This window comes from Erinaceus europaeus, chromosome 13 (genome assembly GCF_950295315.1).
Source record: "Erinaceus europaeus chromosome 13, mEriEur2.1, whole genome shotgun sequence".
Classification (NCBI taxonomy): domain Eukaryota; kingdom Metazoa; phylum Chordata; class Mammalia; order Eulipotyphla; family Erinaceidae; genus Erinaceus; species Erinaceus europaeus.
This window is the reverse complement of record NC_080174.1, coordinates 44,665,969-44,687,874: the sequence shown is the minus strand read 5'-3', so window position 1 is coordinate 44,687,874 and position 21,906 is coordinate 44,665,969. Positions and strand designations below refer to the sequence as shown.

The 21,906-nt window shown below is 43.5% G+C and overlaps 1 protein-coding gene across 2 annotated transcripts in view; it reads left to right on the top strand.

The window, feature by feature from the left end:
- MECR (mitochondrial trans-2-enoyl-CoA reductase) overlaps positions 1-21,456 on the top strand; it is a 51,810-nt gene extending 30,354 nt beyond the window's left edge. For both annotated transcript variants that reach the window (XM_007522441.3, XM_016187840.2), the window contains exons 4-10: positions 1,655-1,798; positions 8,969-9,071; positions 10,582-10,684; positions 12,954-13,027; positions 18,433-18,493; positions 18,730-18,802; positions 21,118-21,456. In XM_007522441.3, coding sequence (XP_007522503.1) covers positions 1,655-1,798; positions 8,969-9,071; positions 10,582-10,684; positions 12,954-13,027; positions 18,433-18,493; positions 18,730-18,802; positions 21,118-21,275 — 716 coding nt within the window. In that variant the 3' untranslated portion in view covers positions 21,276-21,456. The remainder of the gene's footprint in view (positions 1-1,654; positions 1,799-8,968; positions 9,072-10,581; positions 10,685-12,953; positions 13,028-18,432; positions 18,494-18,729; positions 18,803-21,117) is intronic.
- Positions 21,457-21,906: the final 450 nt, after the last annotated feature.

Sequence of the window (21,906 nt, the reverse complement as noted above, 5' to 3'; positions counted from 1 at the left end):
ACCTACAGACCTGCTTCACTGCCTGTGAAGCAACTCCCCTGCAGGTGGGGAGCCGGGCTCAAACTGGGATCCTTCTGCCGGTCCTGCGCCACCACCAACTCCATATTTGTTTGTTTTTTAAAGATTTGTTTATTGGGGCCAGGCAGTGGTGTACCCAGTTAAACGCATGTTGTACTAAGCACAAGGACCTGAGCAAGGATTTGGGTTCAAGTCTCCAGCTCCCTACCTGCAGGTGGGACCATAAGCAGTGAAACAAGTCTGCAGGTTACCTTGTCTTTCTCCCACTCTACCTCCCCCTCCTCTCTCAATTTCACTGTCCTACCCAATAAATAAAATAAATAAAATAAAATAGGAAGTGGGGAGGGGAATGGCCACCAGGAGCAGTGGATTCATAGTGTTGGCACTGAGCCCCAGCAACAACCCTGGAGGCAAAAAAATTTAGAAAAGAAAAGATTTGTTTATCAATGAGAGGGGAAGAAGGAGAGGTACAAAAGGAATCAGAGCATCATTTTGGCATGTGTGTTGCTTATAAGTTGCTCTGGCCTGGGGCAGAGCGATGGCACACCCAGTTAGGCACCCACATTATAAGTTGACCTAACCACTCTGAACCTGCTGGGCTGCCCATTTGTTTTCTTGTTATCTATCCTGTCTCAGAGTCTTCTTCCTTTGTTTTTCTCTCTACCTAGAATATTTTTGACTGCCTGGCATCTCAATCTTTTAACTCCTCAACCTGTCATTCCGCAGAGAAGCTGTTCCTGATTCCCATCTAAAATAATTCCACATTGGTCTGTCTCTCTTTCTCATTTATATTTATTATATTTACTTGGGGGAGTGATGGTGGTGGTGGTGGGTGATATTTGTGTGTGTGTGTGTTTGGCCTGTACTACTACTCAAGAATGGAAGCACCATGAAAGTAAAGAACATGTCTACGCTGTCCAAGTGAGAGGCTCATGATAGATGCTGGATAAATCTCTAGGTAGAAGAAAGCAGCCCAAATTAGTCTGAAGACTTTGGAGAAATCACTTCCTTAACCGTCTCTCTTCTCCACCTCCTCCCACCACCACAACAGACGCACACACACCCCGTCCCCCATATGGTAGAGTTTAAGTCAGTGCTATAAGGACCTTCTCATTTCAGGCATTTCATGACTCTTTTCTGGAACTGGAATGTGAACTGAAGCAATTCTTTTCATTCACCATATCTCTCCTGTTTTGTGCCTCATCTTTGAGAGTCAGGCTTTTTCTGCCAATGTTATTTGTAAATTAGAGTAACTAAAATTCAGTAACTTAGGAATTTGTACAGATTAACAGACTGACAAAAACCAGGTTCCAAATCTAGGTCTTCTACTTTTGTGAGGTTTTTTTTGTTGTTGTTGTTGTTCTTGTTTCTTTGATTGACTGATTGATTGATTTTTTAAATTTATTTATTGATTTTTCCCTTTTGTTGCCCTTGTTTTTTTGTTCTGTTTTTTGTTGAGGCTTGGTCTTACAAATAATAATAATAATGATAATTTTTAAAGCTTTTTTTTTTTTAAAAAAAAAGCTGTATTTTCTTTCTAAAGTCTAGTATCTTAGATGTCCATTTACTTGGGGTAAAGTATGGTTGTGTATGGAGCCATCCCTTCTCACTATCTTGGACTCACCCCCTGACTCAGGAACCTGGAGGACTGAGGCTGTGTTCAGTGAGGAAGCACTGATTGGAGTTCCAAGTGACATCCCTCTTCAGAGTGCTGCCACCCTGGGTGTCAATCCCTGCACAGCCTACAGGATGCTGATGGACTTTGAGCAGCTGCGGCCAGGTAGGGACCTACCAGTGGGGGGACTGGAGCAGAATCTCCCAGCTTAGGTTTGATCCAAATCCTGACTATAAGAATGTATGTTCATGGGAACCTGCTGCTGAGGGACCTGAAAGATAGGTCCCTAACTTGATGAATGTGCTGTTGTTACTTTCACTGAGAAAGAAATTAGCTTAGTTCCTAGAAAATATGTTAAACCTCATGCAGAGTACACTCTTGAAAACAGCTGAAGGATCACATTCCCTAGAGCCTGGGGTGTGATTCTGTCATTCAGCAAAATTGCACTGAGCTGTGTGTGCTAAGCTTTAGGGATACAAAGCCAGATAAGATAGACACAGTCCCTCTGTTTTCAATAAAATGCTGAACTTGATGTTTGTAACTCCACTCAGCACTTATATAGCAATTTCCAGTTCCCATAAAAGCCTTGACATGCATTACGCCATTGAATACATTAAATCTTCAAAGCTGAGCAGTGAGCTTGTGTCATTGGTTAAGAGCTCAAGTCCTAGCACGAGCTCCTAAGTCTAAACTCCAGCTTCACCTTTCACGAACTGTGTGAACTCACCTCTCAACTTCTCAATTTTCCACCCATAAAATGGAGACTAAGGAATTCTGAGGGTTAACTGAATGTTAATGCTGCAATGTAAAACTTAGTCCAGGACCTGGCATACAGCATAGTAACAATGTACTGTTTTTAAATATTTATTTTATTTATTTATTCCCTTTTATTGTCCTTGTTTTTTATTGTTGTAGTTATTATTGTTGTCATCGTTGTTGGATAGGACAGAGAGAAATGGAGAAAGGAGGGAAAGACAGAGAGGGGGAGAGAGAGACAGACACCTGCAGACCTGCTTCACCACCTATGAAGCGACTCCCCTGCAGGTGGGGAGCCGGGGGTTCAAAACGGGATCCTTACACCGATCCTTGTGCTTTGCGCCATGTGCGCTTAACCCGTGCTCTACCGCCCAACTCCCTGTACTGTTTTTTTATGATTCTCCCTTTATATGAAAAAGAAAACTGAAGGGAGTCGGCAGTAGCGCAGCAGGTTAAGCACACATGGCACAAGGACCGGCATGAGGATCCTGGTTCGAGCCCCCAACTCCCCACCTAAAGGGAAGTCACTTCATAGGCGGTGAAGCAGGTCTTGAGGTGTCTATCTCTCCCCCTCTCTGTCTTACCCTTCTCTCTCTATTTCTCTCTGTCCTGTCCAAGAATGATGACATCAATAACAATAATAATAACTACAACAATAAAAAACAAGGGCAACAAAAGGGTTAATAAATAAGTAAAATATTAAAAAAGAAAAGAAAATCTACCTGTTTTGTGTGTGGTTCCTCTGAAAGCAGAGCCAAGATGAGAACTGGGAGCAGACAGCTTGGGAAGCAGGGGTATCAGAATGGGGAAAATGAGATAGGGAAAAAGAAATAGCTAGTGAAGGCCACTGGACAACCAGTACTATGACCGCTTTGGAGAGGCATGCTCTTAAGATCCCTGGAAACATGTGGAAAGACCCAGGTTCAACACCCCTCCCCCAGCCCCCACCTGTAGGGGAGAAGCTTTATAAGTGATGAAGAAGTGCTGCAGGTGTCTCCTTTTCTCTCTCCTTCTATCTCCCATTCCCTTCTTGATTTCTTTTTTTAAAATATGTACTTATTCCCTTTTGTTGCCCTTGTTGTTTTATTGTTGTAGTTATTATTGTTATTGATGTTGTCATTGTTGGATAGGAAAGAGAGAAAAATGGAGAGAGGAGGGAAAGACGGAAGGGGGAGAGAAAGATAGACACCTGCAGACCTGCTTCACCGCTTGTGAAGCGACTCTCCTGCAGGTGGGGGCTCGAACCAGGATCCTTATGCCAGTCCGTGCACTTAACCTGCTGCGCTACCGCCCGCCTCCCTCCCTTCTTGATTTCTATTGGCCTTATAAAATAAAAAAAGACTACCAGGAGCAGTAGATTTGTCATATAGGCACCGAGCCCCATTGATAACCCTGGTGATAATTAATTGATTAGTTAATTAATTTTAAAAGATCTTCAGAAAACACACTTCAAAATTATCTCCATATGACAGATGTGGGCCAATTGTCCACTAACTCTCATTCCACAATGTTGGAAAGTTACTCTGCAGCCTATGTACCTCTCTGAACTGGCAGAGTCATAGAAGTCACCCAGTCTAACTCTATCTTGCCGAGTAGGAAACTAAGGCCAAGAGATGTTGGCATCTGATCAGCTCAGATATCTCCTTACTACCACTCAAAGCTGTCTGAAAACAGTCCCAGCTTCCTGCAAAGAGAAATTCAGCTTCCTGGTGCTTTGGCAAAGCAGTACTAAGAATCTATGGTGATAATCAGCAAGTATGATCACCAGAGCTTTGCTCAAGTTCCAGGTCACCTGCTTCTCATCCCCTCGAGCCACTTCTGGTTTGGGCTTTAGCCATAGTAAACACATTAGGGCATTCTGACCCCACAAGTGCCCATGGAGCAGGTCTTCACTTCACTGCCTCAGAGCAAGTATAGCATCAGCTAGATCAACGAGAAACAAACTTGGGACCTTGGCCCATAGTGAGAATTTCATCTGACATTGCAATCTAGTACACAGGTTAGTATATTAAATGCAAGTCAAAATTTCATGCAATAATTTTACCCTATATTCACTCTACTATTTCACATTCTTATTTTCCACAACCATAACTTTTTTTTTTAAAGGCAGTTTGCAGCCCGTTAGATTGATTTCATAACCCACCCATGAATACCCACCTGTATGCTGATCGAGCCCTGACTAAGGAGAATGGACATTCTTCCAGGAAGTCCTTTATCTCTAGCATCAGATCCCTGCTATCTTTCAAAAACTATATGACATTTCAGGGGTGACTGAGCATCTTCCTGTGTATGACAACATTGGACTCTAATCAGGAATACCCTGATTGGAATTGGTGCTCTTATGAATCCTGTTTTAGAAAGATGAAACTGTTTCAAAGAGGTCATAATTTGCCCCTCTCGTTCTGTTAGTGGTCAAGTCCATTTCAGTCCAGAGCCACATTTTCCCCTAACATGCCATGCTGCCTCTTCCATTAACCAATTCCAAAGCTAATCCTGGACACTGAACACAAACTATATGTAGGATCCTGATTCCAGAGCTGCCAGTCTCACCTATTTCAAAGCAGTGCACCTCCCATGTTTCTTGTAAGGCATCTACTATGTACTTACTACATAGTAATTTTTAAACCAGTGTTCTTTATATGTAGTTTTTTAACTTTATTTATTTATTCCCTTTTGTTGCCCTTGTTTTATTGTTGTAGTTATTATTGATGTCGTTGTTAGATAGGACAGGTAGAAATAGAGAGAGGAGGGGAAGACAGAGAGGGAGAAAGAAAGATAGATACCTGCAGACCTGTTTCACCACCTGTGAAGTGACTCCTCTGCAGGTGGGGAGCCGGGGGCTTGAACCAGGATCCTTACATCAGTCCTTGCACTTTGTGCCACCTGTGTTTAACCCACTGAGCTACCGCCCGACTCCCTTTTATATGTATTTTAATGAGAGAGACAGAGAGCAGAGCACTGCTCAACTCTGGCTTAATGGTAGTAGTATAGGGAATTGAACCTAGGACCTTGGAGCCTCAGGCATGAAAGTCTTTTGCCTAACGACTATGTTGTCTCCCCTACCCCAAACCTGTGTTCTATGAAAAGGAAATTTAAAAATAAAACCAAATACAGGGGACTAGATTGGGGTACACTGGGTTGAGTGAACACATTACCATATGCAAGAGCCCAGGTTCAAGCCTCAGTCCCCACCTATAGGAAGGAAACTTCACAAATGGTGAAGCAGTGTTACAGGTGTCTCTCTATCTCTCTTGCTCTGTTTATTTCCCCTCTCAATTTCTCTCTTCCCTATCAAATATAAGGAAAATAAAATAAAGCGTTAAAAAAAACTTTAGGGGGTCGGGCGGTGGCGCAGTGGGTTAAGCGCATGTGGCGCAAAGCGCAGGGACCGGCGTAAGAATCCCGGTTCGAGCCCCCGGCTCCCCACCTGCAGGGGAGTCGCTTCACAGGCGGTGAAGCAGGTCTGCAGGTGTCTATCTTTCTCTCCCCTTTTCTGTCTTCCCCTCCTCTCTCCATTTCTCTCTGTCCTATCCAACAACGAATTGCGTCAACAAGGGCAATAATAATAACCACAACGAAGCTACAACAAGGGCAACAAAAGGGGGGAAAAAATGGCCTCCAGGAGCGGTGAATTCGTGGTGCAGGCACCGAGCCCAGCAATAACCCTGGAGGAGGAAAAAAAAAAAAAAACTTTTAAAGAAAAAACAAATATAAATTATTTTAAATCAGGCCCCAACTTACAGACTTTCTTAGTTAAAAACTAGTGTGCTAAAGTTCTGTCTTACTTCTTAGCACACTCTTCTATGGTCTTCTAATCCAGCAAATTTAAGGAACCAGGATACAAACAAGAATTCAGAAGAAACTGACATCTGAGCAATCAAACTAGGTGCCATAAGGTCAAAGACTCCAAGCAGTGCACCTTTGTTAAGCAGTACAGAGGAGTAAGGTACGACCTTCCCCTCCAGAAGCTATAAGCTGCAGCCTGAGAAGTGGTACAGTGGATAAAGTATTGGACCCGCAAGTTTGAAGTTCCAAGTTTGGTGCCCAGCATCATGTGTACCAGAGTGATGTTCTGGTTCTTTCTTCCTCTCTCTCTTCTTTCTGTCGGGAAACTGTGAGGAGTCTCACAAAGCACCCTGCATTTTTCTGCCTCCAGGAGCCTGGCATTCCTTAAAACATTAAGCCAGCTCCCCCTGCTCCACCCTGCATTCCTGATACTATGGCCTATCTACATAATCATTGTTTTGCCTGAAAGATCCCCACCCATTTATTCCATTGATCTATCTTTTTTCTACCCTCAAGACCCTCCCTGCCTGCAGGAAATTATTAATCCTACCAGTTAAAGCTCTCACAACAGTTGCTAAGGAATTCCTTCCTTTCCAGTCCCTTTTGCCTTTCTCTGCCCCTTTCCTAGCCATTCCCATTTCCGACATGCCACTTCCGGGTCTGCCCTTTAAAAGCCTTGGCTGTCTGATCAATAAAGATATTTCATTGCCTCACCACCAAGAGTCTGTTCCTAAGTCATCTCCCTCACGTCGCTGAGTGAGTAGCAGCCCAGGCTGGCTCTGGTCGAGTTCTCTCCAACCCAGAGAGTACGCGCCCATGAAGAGGCACCCCCACACTAGCGTGGCACTTTCTTTCTCATTAATAAACAAATAAAAATATATCTTTGGAGAAGGAGGAGGAGAAGAAAAAGAAAGGGGGCATATGGTAGTGCACCCTGTTGAGTGCACACGTTACTAATGCGTAGTGAGAACCCTGGTTCAAGCCCCCAGTTCCCACCTGCTGGGGGGTAAGCTTCACGCGCTAAAGCTGGTTTCCCTCACTCCCTATTTCCCCCTTCCCTCTCAGTCTCTCTCTGTCTCTATCTAAAATAAACAAATAAGTAAAATATATCTTAGAAAAGGAGGGTGTCTAGCTGAGCGCACACATTACAGTGCACAAGGACCCAAGTTCAAACCCCCAGTCCCAACCTGCAGGAGGAAAGCTTCATAAGTGGTGAAGCAGGGCTGCAGGTGTCTCTCTGTCTTTTTCCCTCTCTATCTACCTCTCCCCTCTCAATTTCTCTCTTTCTCTATCCAAAATAAATAATAATAATAATAAAAGAAAAGGAGGATGCCAGGCAGTAGCACACCTGGTTAAGTGCATACATAATGCGCAAGGCCCCTGGTTCAAGCCCCTGGTCTCCACCTGCAGGGGGAAGCTTCACAAGTGGTGAATCAGGGCTATAAGTGTCTTTCTGTCTTTTTCGCTCTCTACCTCCTCCTCCCCTCTCAATTTCTCTCCATCCAATAATAAGTAAATTTAAATAAACATTTAAAAGAAAAGAGGAACAAGAAGATGCAACCCACTGGTAAAAAATGAATCTGTGAGCCTGTGGAAACAGCATAATGGTTACAAAAGATGCATGCCTGAGGCTCTGAAGTCCCAGGCTCAATCCCCAGCACCACCATAACCCAGAGCTGAGCAGTGCTCTGGTGTCTCTCTTATCTCTTTATCTATTCTCTCTTGCATTAAAAATAAATGTTTTTTCTTATATTGTCATTGTTATTGTTGCTGTTGTTGGATAGGACAGAGAGAAATGGAGAGAGGAGGGGAAGACAGAGAGGGAGAGAGAAAGACAGACACCTGCAGACCTGCTTCACCGCTTGTGAAGTGACTCCCCTGCAGGTGGGGAGCCGGGGGCTTGAGCCGGGGGCTTGAGCCGGGGTCCTTGCACTTTGTGCCACGTTCGCTTAACCCGCTGCGCTACCGCCTGACTCCCATAAATAAATGTTTTAATGAGCCTGTATGCATCCAGGTATAACATAAGGTAGTTGGTGAGTATGAACAATGCCTGCACGGTGCTGCAGAACACTTCTCAGAGGAAGAAGAATCTTCGAAGGCTCCATGAAGGAAGTCACATTTGAGTTGTGTTTTGAAGACTCTAAATTCCAAAAGGGAGGGAGAAAGAGCAAAGCATGGCAAGGGGAATAAACTAAGTTGAGACTTGAGGGCATAAAAATTGGAATATAGGGAGCTGGGTAGTGGCGCAGCGGGTTAAGTACACATAGCGGAAAGCACACGGACTGGCATCAGGGTCCCAGTTCAAGCCCCCCAGCTCCCCACCTACAGGGGGGCCACCTCATGAGCGGTGAAGCAGGTCTGCAGGTGTCTTTCTCCCTCTCTGTCTTCCCCTCCTCTCTCCATTTCTCTCTGTCCTATCCAACAACAGCAACAATAACAATGACAATAAACAACAAGGGCAACAAAAGGGGGGAAAATAAAAAAATTGGAATTTAATGAACCACATAAAATCATTCACATAGCAGAATCTAAATTACAGAGTTGTGTAGAGTCTAAATAAACTCTGTAGACTCAGGTTGCTGGCAGGCACTGTGGGTACTGTGGAAGTGAGGAGGCTGGGCACAGGAAGTGGGTACTGAGAAAAGAGTGAACAGCATTCCAGGATTTGAGAAAGCGCAACAGTCAAGTCCTAGGTGCTTTTTCAACTTGTACATTCTGCTCTTTAATATGGCCTCAGTCTAGAAGCCTTTGACTTCCCTAGGGCTTAATGTGGGTCTCTTCCTGGCTTCACAGGAGATTTTGTCATCCAGAATGCATCCAACAGTGGAGTGGGGCAAGCAGTCATCCAGATTGCTGCAGCCCTGGGCTTGAGAACCATCAACGTGGTCCGAGACAGGTGTGTATGTAGTGGGTCTAATCCCAGACTGATTTGGGCCCCAGTTTATATCCGAGTGTGCCCTATCTCCACCAGATGGCGCCCTTGCATCGACAGGCCTCAGCTGGCGGTAAGCAGCTGAGTCACCGAGCAAAAATGAAGTCCAGGTGACTTTCTGGCTGTAGGACAAGTGAATCTGAAATGTACAAGGAAGGACAAAGAGGTGACCCTTACTAAACAGCTAAGGAATTTTCTTTTTTCAATATTTATTTATTCCCTTTTGTTGCCCTTGTTTTTACTGTTGTAGTTATTATTGTTGTCATCGTTGTTAGATAGGACAGAGAGAAATGGAGAGAGATGGGGAAGACAGAGAGGGAGAGAGAAAGACAGACACCTGCAGACTAGCTTCACTGCTTGTGAAGCAACTCCCCTGCAGGTGGGGAGCCAGAGGCTTGAACCAGGATCCTTAGGCTGGTCCTTGTGCTTTGCGCCACCTGCACTTAACCCGATGCACTACCACCTGACTCCCAACAGCTAAGAAGTTTTAAGGCATGTCTTGTGATAAGCCCATGCTTTGGAAACCATAGTTCATACTTATGAGTACTATTCTTTCCATGAACTTATTCAAGACCTTTCTTCTTCTCTTGCATTTGTGTGGTACTTTGAAGTGCTCTAAATACAGATGTAAATGGGATAGGGCAAGTTTGTCATCTCTCTTACAGATGAAGAGACTGAAGTTTCAGGGAGAGAAAGCAACTTGCTCGGGAAGACACGCCAAGTCAGTAACACATTTAGTTTTCTTTCCCTCAGATTATCCAGTTTCTTTACACCTCACTGTCCACAGTGGCCATGTCTGTCATGAAAGCAGGAGTAGAATTGGTACTCATGATACTCATTGCAACTCCCCATCCCCTCAGTTATAGTAACAAAAATCATTCTGTTTTCCTTGACCAGATAAGCCCAGAGCCACTCCTGGGCTAGAGTGTGTTTGCACAACACTCTAAAGGGCCTGTTGAAAAGCAGAAAAAAAGAGTACTAGTTTTTTGTTTGTTTGTTTGTTTTATTTGTTTTTACCAGAGCACTGCTCAGCTCTGGTTTATGGTGATGTGGAGAATTAAACCTTGGACTTCAAAGCCTCAGGCATGAGAGTCTCTTTGTATAAACATTATGCTATCGACCTCCCCACCACCACCACCACCACCACCACCACCACCACCACACACACACACACACACACACACACACACACACACACCCTCTAGTGTTAGTCTTTCCAGCAGAAGAAATTAGGAAACAAAATGACTCCTCCCTGGGCACAGATAGTTTCTAGTGTCCTTGAACTGGCTTGCTCTGTTATGCCAGAAGGGCACCAAAATGTCGAAGGAGCATGAATCAGCATGGCCAGCCTCTGCTCAAAGCCTGCCCCAGCTTCCCACAGAGAAACTCCAGTTCTCACAGCTGTCACAGAGGGACCCTTCAGTGGAGACAGCCAGCAGATGTGACAAGGACCTTTAATTGTGTTCATTTCTAGGCCTGACATCCAGAAGCTAACGGACAGACTCAAGAATCTGGGGGCTGATCATGTTGTCACAGAAGAGGAACTAAGAAAGCACGAGATGAAAAACTTGTATAAGGTATCAAGTATAGGAGACATGTGCCTTCATTTCATGCTTGTTTTTCATGAGGAAAGCTGGGGATTTACCCGATGATTACTCTCAGAATCTTCCCTTTGCCCACTCCCTCAGCCCAAGAACAGTACACAGTAAGAACCAGATGGCATGAGGAAGGCAGGAGAGACAAATTTTTTTTATTGTTGTAGTTATTATTGATATCATAGTTGTTGGATAGGACAGAGAGAAATGGAGAGAGGAGGGGAAGACAGAGAGGAAAGAAAGACACCTGCAGACTTGCTTCACTGTTTGCGAAGCTACCTACCTGCAGGTGGGGAGCCGGGGGCTCAAACTGGGATCCTTACACTGGTCCTTGCGCTTTGCACCATGTGCACTTAACCTGCTACGCTACCACCGGACTCCCAGGAGAGACAACTTTTAGGAAACTCTCTGTGATTATTTGTGGTGGGCCCCTTCAGTTCACATAGCGAGTGTAAATCTGTGAAACAACCTGAGGAAGCTGAGGCAGAGAAAGGAAACATTTGTGAATCACCTATTTTGAATTTTATCTGGTAATCCCCCTCACCCCCCCAAAAAAAAAAGAGTATGAAATAGGTGCTATCTATTTTATAGATGATAAAAGATAAAACCCTTTGCCAGAATCACATTATAAGACACTTCACCCCCAGCAGATTCTCTGAGTGAGCAACACACATCCCAGTCCCTTTTCACTAAACTCCCTGGAAGGACCAAATCCACGTGTTCAAGAATACACACCTCTAGAGAAGATTTCAGAAGTGATAGATCAGCTCTATAAGTTGAGCTGGGCCAAGAAAAGGAGCAGGCAAAGAAATGAAGTCAGTGAAGTGACCATGCAGTGGCACACCTGGTTAAATGTACACATTACCATGCACACAGTCACAGGTTCAAACCCCTAGTCCCCATCTACAGGGGGAAAGTTTCAAGAGTGGTGAAGCAGTGCTGTAAGTGTCTCTCTTTCTCTTTCCCTCTCTGTCTCCCATTTCACTCTCTCTATGTCCTAGTGAAGGAAGGAAAGGGAAAGGGAGGGGTGGAGGAGGAAAAAAGAGAAGGAAAGAACAAAAAGTGGAACTCTAGGTGGTGAAATATATGTATCATACGAAGTCTAGCGGTAGTGCAGCGGGTTAAGCGCAGGTGGCGCAAAGCGCAAGGACTGGCATGAGGATCCTGGTTCCAGCCCCCGGCTCCCCATCTGCAGGGGGTTCACTTCACAAGCGGTGAAGCAGGTCTGCAGGTGTTTATCTTTCTCTCCCCCTCTCTGTCTTCCCCTCTTCTCCCCATTTCTGTCCTATCCAACAACAGTGACATCAATAACAATAACTACAACAATAAAACAAGGGTAACAAAAGGGAATAAATAAATAAATCACTAAAAATAGAAGAAAAATAAAATAAATTGTTTACAAAGGAATAAAGGGACTAGGGAGACAGCTTAATAGTTATGTAAAAGACTCTTATGCCTGAGGCTCCAAGGTCCCATGTTTCACCATAAGCCAGAGCTGAGCAGTGCTCTAGTCTTTCTCTCTGTATCTCTCTCATAAAATAAAATAAGTAAATATATATATACATATATATGTGTGTGTGTATATATGAAAGAGAAGAAGAAAAAGGGAAATGAAGTCACTCAAAATGGAACACTTCAAGTCCAAACTCTATCACACTGGAGGAAACCTCAGTGTTGTGATTTCTCTCTATTCTTTCTCATTTCTTTGTCTCAGACTCTCTATCTGAGGGGGAAAAAATGTCATCCTGATGTGGTGAGATCCCAAACATGCCCCCCCTCAAAAAAAAATGTGAATGCCCTTTGTCTGTTCTTTCCCAGAAGAGGTAAGTTTTGAAGTAAATACCAATACAGAGTAGTATATTTAAGGCCCTAGGGGGCTGGGTGGTAGCACACCTGATTGAGTGCACATGTTACAATGCACAAGGACCTGGGTTCAAGCCCCCAGTCCCCACTTCAGGGGAAAGCTTCACAAGGGATCAAACAGTGCTACAGGTGTTTCTGTCTCTCTCCCTCTATCTCCCCCTTCCTCTCAATTTCTGGTTGTCTTTATCAAATAAATAAAGATAATAAAAATTCTAAAAAAGAAAAGGAAAAAAAGCCCTTCCTGGACAGAGAAAAGAGTCAGAAAACATCAGCGTCTGATTTTCATCATTCTACCCGCTGTGAAAGCATGTAAGCCGGGGAGTACTGACTAGAATAAGCTCAGACCCCATATGCAGAGTGGTGACTCTATGTACTCCTTCTTGTCCAGGATGCGCCCCAGCCTCGGCTTGCTCTCAACTGTGTCGGTGGGAAAAGCTCCATAGAGCTGTTGCGGCACCTAGCGTAAGTCCCTTGGGCCTGCAGGTTCAGTTCCTGGCACACTATTTAGTAGGAGAACCATCATGTGACCAAATCCTAATGACCAATGCAAACCAAAGCCATTGAATTGGAAAGTGGGGTGAAAGTCATATCTGAACTATCTGGACATTCCCTGTCTCAGCCTCCTCCTGTATAAGTGGCCAAGATGTCTATCCAGGTTTTTCCAAGGGATGCCAAAAGACTGCTAAGATCTCTGTGATAAATTATTGATTATGGCTTTATAACCTAAGGACAGCTTAAAAAGTCACTTAAATCACTTCTCGGCCTTTTGGCTAAGATCAGGTGTAAAAAGTCACTTAAGGGAGTCAGCGGTAGCGCAGCGGGTTAAGCACCCGTGGCACCAAGCGCAAGGTCCGGCATAAGGATCCCGGTTCGAGCCCCCGGCTCCCCACCTGCAGGGGAGTCGCTTCACAGGCAGTGAAGCAGGTCTGCAGGTGTCTAACTTTCTCTCCCCCTCTCTGTCTTCCCCTCTTCTCTCCATTTCTCTCTGTCCTAACAACGATGACATCAATAACAACAACAATAATAACTACAACAATAAAAAACAACAAGGGCAACAAAAGGGAAAATAAATAAATAAAAATATTTTTTAAATTTTTAAAAGTCACTTAATCCTAGTTTATTAACTTTTAAATTTGTTTTTTGGGACTAGGTAGTGGCACAACTGGTAGAGTACAGGCATTACGGTGCACAAGGACATAGGTTCAAGCCCCTGGCCCCCCACCTGCAGGGAGGGAAGCTTCACTAGCGGTGAAGCAGTGCTGCAGATGTTTCTGTTTCTCTCTCCCCTTGCCCTCTCAATTTCTCTCTGTCCTATCAAATAAATTATTTTCAAGAGATATACTCATAAGAGAGAGGAGAGAGAACCAGAGCACCCCTCTGGCACAGGCAATGCTGTGCTTGAACTCAGTACCTTACACTTAAGAGTCCAATTATTTTGTCTGTTGTGCCACCTCAAAGGCCATACTTGTAAACTTGTTACTAACTTTCAAAATTACATTCTAATGTTAGAGGCAGTTCTTCTTCTAGCGTTTGCCCTTCTTCCGTAGCCAGTCAACAGCGTCAGGTTGAGCCTGATGTAAAGTTTCGAGACCTCCTTTGAATCTGGACAGGTGGCAGTCGTTGACTATGTGGGTCATAGTCTGTCTGGAGCCGCAGGGGCTGTTGGGGTCGTCTCTGGTTCCCCAGCGATGGAACATAGCGGCGCACCGGCCATGGCCTGTTCGATAGCGATGGAGGAGGGCCCAATCATAACGTGCTAGGTCAAAGCCGGGTTGACGCTTGCAGGGGTCTGTGATTATGCTATTATAAAATATTTGGGAAGCATATAAAAGTACAAAGGAAAAATAAAGTAGAAAAGTTACCTCTCATCCTTCCCACAAGGGGGAATAAGCACTGTTGGCTATATAACAATGTACCTCCTCCCATTGTTTTTGTCTGTTTCTTCACTGTAAACATCTGTAGCTACAGAGTGCCTGAAAGTTCACTTCTCAGCTAAAGCAAGAATTATTTCAACCAAATTAACAAGCATAGAGCTCGCTGAAACAAAGAACTCACCACCTAGATGGAGAGATGAAGCAGTTGTCAGAGAGCTGTAGTAATAAACCCTGATGGCTAGAGAGAGAACACAAGATCTGCAAAAAAAAAAAAAGGAGTAGGGCTAAAAACCCTGGGTTGAGGGTGAGGGTGGATGTTCGGTATGGGGGATGGGATGAGACAGTCTTTTGGTGGTGGGAACGGTGTTTATGTACACTCCTATTAATTTGTAGTGATATAAATCACTAATTAAAATGTTAAAATGAAAAAAAATATTTAAAAAAAAAGATTTGCAAAAAAAAATCCTTTCATACCTGAGGCACCAAAGGTCCCAGATTCAGTAATCCCTAGCACCACCATAAGCCAGTGCTGAGCAGTGTTCTAGGTTTAAAATTAAAAAAAAAAAAGATCAGTAGTCAGGTGGTAGCACAGGGGGTTAAGCACAGGTGGTGAAAAGCACAAGGACTGGTTAAGGATCCCAGTTCGAGCCCCCAGCTCCCCACCTGCAGGGAAGTCACTTCACAGGCAGTGAAGCAGGTCTGCAGGTGTCTGTCTTTCTCTCCCCCTCTCTGTCTTCCCCTCCTCACTCCATTTCTCTCTGTCCTATCCAAAAACAACAATACCTACAACAATAAAACAAGGGCAACCAAAGGAAATAAATAAATTTTTTTAAAGTAACAAAAAAAAAAAAGATCTTGATATCTTCGATTTTGTTCTAATGCTAGAATATCAAGTTCTGTATTCTCACCCTCCCACCTCCCAAAGATAACCACCATAGTTCTCATAAGTTTCTTTTTTTTTTAATTTATTTATTAGGGGATTAATGCTTTACATTCGACAGTGAATACAATAGTTTGTACATGCATAACATTTCTCAGTTTTCCACATAATAGTACAACCCCCACTAGGTCCTCTGTCATCCTTTGCCAGGACCTGAACTCTCCCCACCTAACGCACCCGAGTCTTTTACTTTAGTGCAAGTTCTTATAAGTCTTACAAACAGTTTGCTTGCTTCTGTTTTGTTTGAATTTTTTATTTTTGGCAAGTTCATAGAAATCAGATCTCTGGATTCCACATGTAAGTGAGGCCATTTGTTAGTTGTCTTTTGTCTTTTTACTTATTATTTACTTCCAATTCCATCTATTTTGTCCCAAAGAACTTAATATCTTTTTTGACTGCAGAGTAGTATTCCATGGAATATATATCACATAACTTTTTTTTTCAATATTTTACTTATTCATGAAGAATATAGAGGAGAGAGAGAAAAACAGTTGTCACTCTGGTACGTGTGCTGCTGGGGATTAAACTCAGGACCTCACACTTGAGAGTCTAATACTTTATCCACTGTGCCACCTCTCAGACCCCTTTTTTTTTTGGGGGGGGAGTGATGAATGGTTTATAGTCAACAATAAAATACAGCAGTTTGTACTTGTGTGACATTTCTCCGTTTTTCACATAATGTTCTAACCCCCTCTAGGCTGGACCACATTTTTTTTTTAATATTTATTTATTCCCTTTTGTTGCCCTTGTTGTTTTTTATTGTTGTAGTTATTATTATTGTTGTCGTTGTTGGATAGGACAGAGAGAAATGGAGAGAGGAGGGGAAGACAGAGAGGAGGAGAGAAAGATAGACACCTGCAGACCTGCTTCACCTCCTGTGAAGCGACTCCCCTGCAGGTGGGGAGCCGGGGTTCGAACCGGGATCCTTATGCCGGTCCTTGTGCTTTGCGCCACCCGCGCTTAACCCGCTGTGCTACAGCCCAACTCCCCACATTTTTTAAATGATCTTTTTTTTTAAATATTTATTTTCCCTTTTTGTTGCCCTTGTTTTTTTATTATTATAGTTATTATTATTGTTGTAGTTATTATTGTTGTCATTGTTGTTGGATAGGACAGAGAGAAATGGAGAGCAGAGGGGAAGACAGAGAGGGGGAGAAAAAGATAGACACCTGCAGACCTGCTTCACCGCCTGTGAAGCGATTCCCCTGCAGGTGGGGAGCCAGGGGCTCAAAACAGGATTCTTACGCCGGTTCTTGTGCTTCGTAACATGTGTGCTTAACCCACTGTACTACCACCTGACTCCCAATGTTCTTTTTTATTATTATTATTAGATAGAAACAGAGAAATTGAGATGGGAGGGGGAGATGGAGAGGGAACGAGATAAAGAGACCTGCAGCCCTACTTCACCACTCGTAAAGCTTCCCCTACAGGTGGGGAGTGCAGGGATCCCGAATTCAGTCCCTGGCAGCACATGTACTAATAGTGATGTCTGGTTCTTTTTCCCTCTCCACCTATCATTCTTCATGAATAAATACAATCCTAAAAAATAAATAAATAAAGGAAGAAAGAAAGAAAGAAAACTGTTTAAGGGATCTGGGTGGTGGCATACCTGGTTGAGCGCACATGTTACAATGTCCAATGACCCAGGTTCGAGCTTCCAGTACCCCTCTGCAGGGGGAAAGCTTTGGGAGTGGTGAAACAGTGCTGTAGGTGCTCTCTGTCTCTCTTCCTCTCTATCACCCTCTTCCCTCTCAATTTCTGGCTGTCTCTATCAAATGAATAAAGATAATACAAAAAAAATTAATCATAAAAAATAGAAAACTAAAAACAAAAATAGAAAACTGTTTAGTTCTTTGGCCAACTTTTTTATTCGGCTATTTTCTGCTCCTTTTGTAGATCTGTACCAACTCTGTATAGATGTTTTATATCAATCACTTGCTTGATGTGTGATGTGCAAATATCTTCTCCGATTTACTCAGTTGCCTGATTATTCTTGTGTAGTTTGCTTTTGATATGTAGAAGCTTTTTAGTTTCATGTAATCCCATTTATTTACTCTTATTTTTATTTACCATACTCAGGGGATTGAACCTCCATATACATCTTTGATGTCAAGGTCCTGAAAATTTTCACCAACATTTTCTTCTTCTTCTTTTTCTTTTTTTAAGGTTTTATTTATTTATGAGAAAGATAAGAGGAGAGAGAAAGAACCAGACATCACTCTGGCACATGTGCTGCCAGGGATCAAGCTCACAACCTCATGCTTGAGAGTCCAAAGCTTTACCACTGCGCCACCTCCCAGACCACCAACATTTTCTTCTATAAATTTTAGAGTTTCTAGTCTAATATTTACATGTTTGATCAATTTTAGTTTGACCTTTGTGTATGGTATTAAGTGATGGTCTAGTTTCACTTTTCTACATGTGGCTGTCCAATTTTCCCAGCACCATCTGTTGAAGAGATCTTCTTTACTCCATTGGATGTTTTTGGCCCCTTTGTCATATAGTAGGTGGTTGTATACGTGTGGGCTCATTTCTGGGTTCTCAGTTTTGCTCCACTGATGCAAGTGTCCATTTTTATTCTAGTACAATGCTGTTTTGATTACTGTTGCTTTGTAGTATAAACTAAAGTTGGGGAGTGTGATACCTCCATATTTTCCCCTTTTTTCTGAGAAGTGCTTTTGATAATTTGTGGCCTTTTGTAGTTCCACACAAATGTTTGCACGTTGTTCAATTTGCTTGAAAAATGCCATTGGCTAATTTTGGTCTATTTCATCATGACCATTGCTGAGAAACTGCTTTCTGACATGATATGTTATTAAAGACCTCTTTTTCACTTAGTACTTTCACAGATAGATAAATAAATAAATAAATAAATAAATAAATAAATAAATAAATAAATGGAGCTGGATAATGGCACATATGGTAGAACACACAGTGTACAAGGACCCTGGTTCAAGCCCCCTTCTGTTTCAGTCAGGGTTGAAGCACTTTGACAACTTGAAGAAAGGTTCTATCTTTGCTTGTACTCACTCTGTTCTCTCTGAACTCTTCAGGCCTGGAGGAACGATGGTGACCTATGGGGGGATGGCCAAGCAGCCAATCACTGCCTCTGTGGTAAGCTGGTGGGGGAGGCGAGCCTGGAAGTTGAGGCCCAGACACCACAGTTGTCTAAACTCAGGCAGTGCCTCTGTCCTTGGGGAGAAATGTGTACCTTATGTTCAAATTATGAAAGGCCTTATGTGAAAATTATAAAAGGCCTTTTTAAGCAGTCCAGACTCTATCTTAAAGGCAGTTGACCCTAATATTCTTGCCCTTGCAACAACTCCAGTATACCCTTCCTCTGTTCACAGAGCATGCTCATATTTAAGGATCTCAAACTTCGGGGCTTCTGGTTGTCCCAGTGGAAGAAGAACCACAGTTCAGGTAAGTGGATGACCACCCACTGCCAAGAGTCACACAAGAGGACAGTGCCTATTAATGGATACAGACATGACCAACCACTCTCCACCCTGGAGAGTGGGCTCCCCAACCCCACAACATGATAAGGGAAACCCTAACACCAGTTGACATAAGCAAAGAGCTATTAAGTTGAAATGGTCTAGCCCTTGGGAACACACACTGAACAAGGAAGACACTGTCCACCTTCTAAAGTGATTGACAATGGGGAAGACTACCATAGAGGACAGCAAAATAAAAACAAGACACTCTGGAGCCAGCCGTACTCAAATCCTGCTTCTGTCATTACTGGTTATAGATTCTGTCTAGCCTAGCTGTGGGATATAAACAAATTACTTAGTCTCTACCTCAGTTTAAACTTTTTAAAATATTGAAACCATTGTTTTATTTTTTTATATTTTACTTATTTTTTAAAAATATTTTTTATTATTTATTTATTCCCTTTTGTTGCCCTTGCTGTTTTATTGTTGTAGTCATCATTAATGTCTTCGTTGTTGGATAGGAAAGAGAGAAATGGAGAGAGGAGCGGGAAGACAGAGAGGGGGAGAGAAACATAGACACCTGCAGACCTGCTTCACCGCTTGTGAAGTGACTCCCCTGCAGGTGGGGAGCTAGGGGCTTGAACCGGGATCCTTAGACTGGTCCTTGCACTTTATGCCATATATTTTACTTATTAATGAGAAAGATAGGAGGAAAAAGAAAGAACCAGACATCACTCTGGTATGTGTGCTGCTGGGGATTAAACTCAGACCTCATGCTAGAGAGTCCAATGCTTTATCCTCTGTGCCACCTCCTGGACCACTCTACCTCAGCTTAAATATAATAGTGTAAGCCATGGTTGGCCCTGTTTTTACAGAGGAACTAAGATTCAGAGTAGCTAAGTAGCTTATTCAAAGTCACCACCTATGGAGTAAACAGCTGGTCTCTGACTCCAGAACCTGTCATCACACTATTCTTCCACCTAAAGGACAAGTTTCCCAGAGTGTCACCCTCTACCCAAACTGAGACTTAGGAATGACACAGAGTTGGTAGTCAGGTGGGAGTGCAGTGAGTTAAGCGCAAGTGGTGCAAAACGCAAGGACCAGAGTAAGGATCTGGGTTCAGGCCCCCGGCTCCCCACCTGCAGGGGAGTTGCTTCACAAGCAATGGAGCAGGTCTACAGGTATCTATCTTTCTCTCCCCCTCTCTGTTGTTCCCTCCTTTCTCCATTTCTGTCTGTCCTATCCTTTCATCCAACGATGACAACAAGAATAACTACAACAATAAAACCACAAAAGAGAATAAATAAATATTTAAAAAAGAAGAATGACAGAGTCATCCAGGCAAATCAGAGAGGAAAGTGGTAGCATGAATAAACTATTTCAGACAGGAAAAAAAAAAAGCAATATGTGTTAAAAATGCTTTCCACAGAGGCCAGGAATTAGCTCACTCAGTAGAGGAGACAATCATATACAAAGACCCAGGCTTAACCCCTGGGGAAGTTCCATGAATGGTGGAGCTGTACTGTGGTGTCTCTCCTCTCTCTATATCTATATATCTATCTATCTATCTATCTGAAATTTAAAAAGGGTGGGCAGGAAGAAAGTCCATAGGAGCAGTGGAATCATTTATGTTTGAGACCCCAGTGCAAAAACAAAAAAGCCCATCATATAGTGGAAAACTGGAAAGAGTCGCCATAACCAGATTATAAAAGGCCTTTTTAAGCAATCCAGACTCTGTCTTACAGGCAGTTAAGGATTCAGTAAAATGTTTTAAACAGGGGAGTAACTTTGAACACTGAATGAATTTATGACTGAGAAAAAGCACTTAACAGGTAAGGTCTTCACATCTCTATCTTCCGATGTCATAGTAAGTCCTCAGTGCAAGTCAGGCCCTGGGAGAGTATATTGGAGTCCAGGGCCCCAGGTTAAGTTTCCTTACCTGATTGCTGCTCAGCTTTACTTCATCAGATGGCATGCCAGGCACACCCATGTAACACCCTGTGCCTCTTCTGGCTTCCCTTTCTCAAAGTAATCCTGCCTCACCCCCATTCACAAATCCAGCTTACACCCCAGTCAGGCTCTGAGAGTCAGCCATTGTAGTCAGCTCTCTTGGGGCTGCTCCCCAGGCTACTCTGTCGGCACCCTCGCCCTCACTGCTCAGAACTGAGTGAGGACCAGGCTGCTTCCACAGCTGCCCCATCTGTGGCTAAATCCTGTCCTATGGGACTTTCCTAAAGTTCAGCACTAGCTCACTCAGCCCTACAGCGGCATCTATATCTGACTTCCTCCAACCTTCCACAGACCAGTTCAAGGATCTGATCCTCACACTGTGTGACCTCATCCACCGAGGCCAGCTCACAGCTCCTGCCTGCTCTGAGGTCCCACTGCAGGACTACCAGCACGCCTTGGAAGACTGCATGAAACCCTTTGTGTCTTCAAAGCAAATTCTCACCATGTGACAGCTCTAGAGGAGCCAGCATGAAGTGGGAAGGGAGACTGATCAGCAGGCCTGATTTCAGACCCCACCTCCCGGGCCTCAGCCTTCCCCAGGCTGCTCTTCTCACTGACACTTGCAACTTTGACAATTGTGAAGCCAGCCAAAGTTTCCTTCCAGGTATCTAAAATAAAGTCTAAACTTTCTATTTTTAATATTTTATTTATTTATTAGTGAGAAAGATAGGAGAGAGAGAAAAAACCAGACATCACTCTAGTACATGTGCTGCTGGGGACTGAACTCAGGACCTCATGCTTGAGAGTTCAATGCTTTATCCACTTTGCCACCTCCCAGACCACTAAAGTCTAAACTTTCTTAAAACAAAAGTTAACAGAAGTCACCTGCATCAAAAAAGACCACCACTGTATCTGATGCATCCCAGCACTAAGAAGCCCTCTCCTTGCCTGTCCTCCACTTGTCTCCCAGCAGTCTCTTCTTGACCACGCTGGAAGCAAAGCCTGGATGGGCACTAGCAAATATGGAATCCAGTAAAACTTAGTCTCTGCCCTTAAATGGTCCAAGTCCACAAAGGAGAACATCTGTCTTAACTAGGAAGATAGATGTCACATCAGTGGTTTTCAGCCTGTGGTCATTTT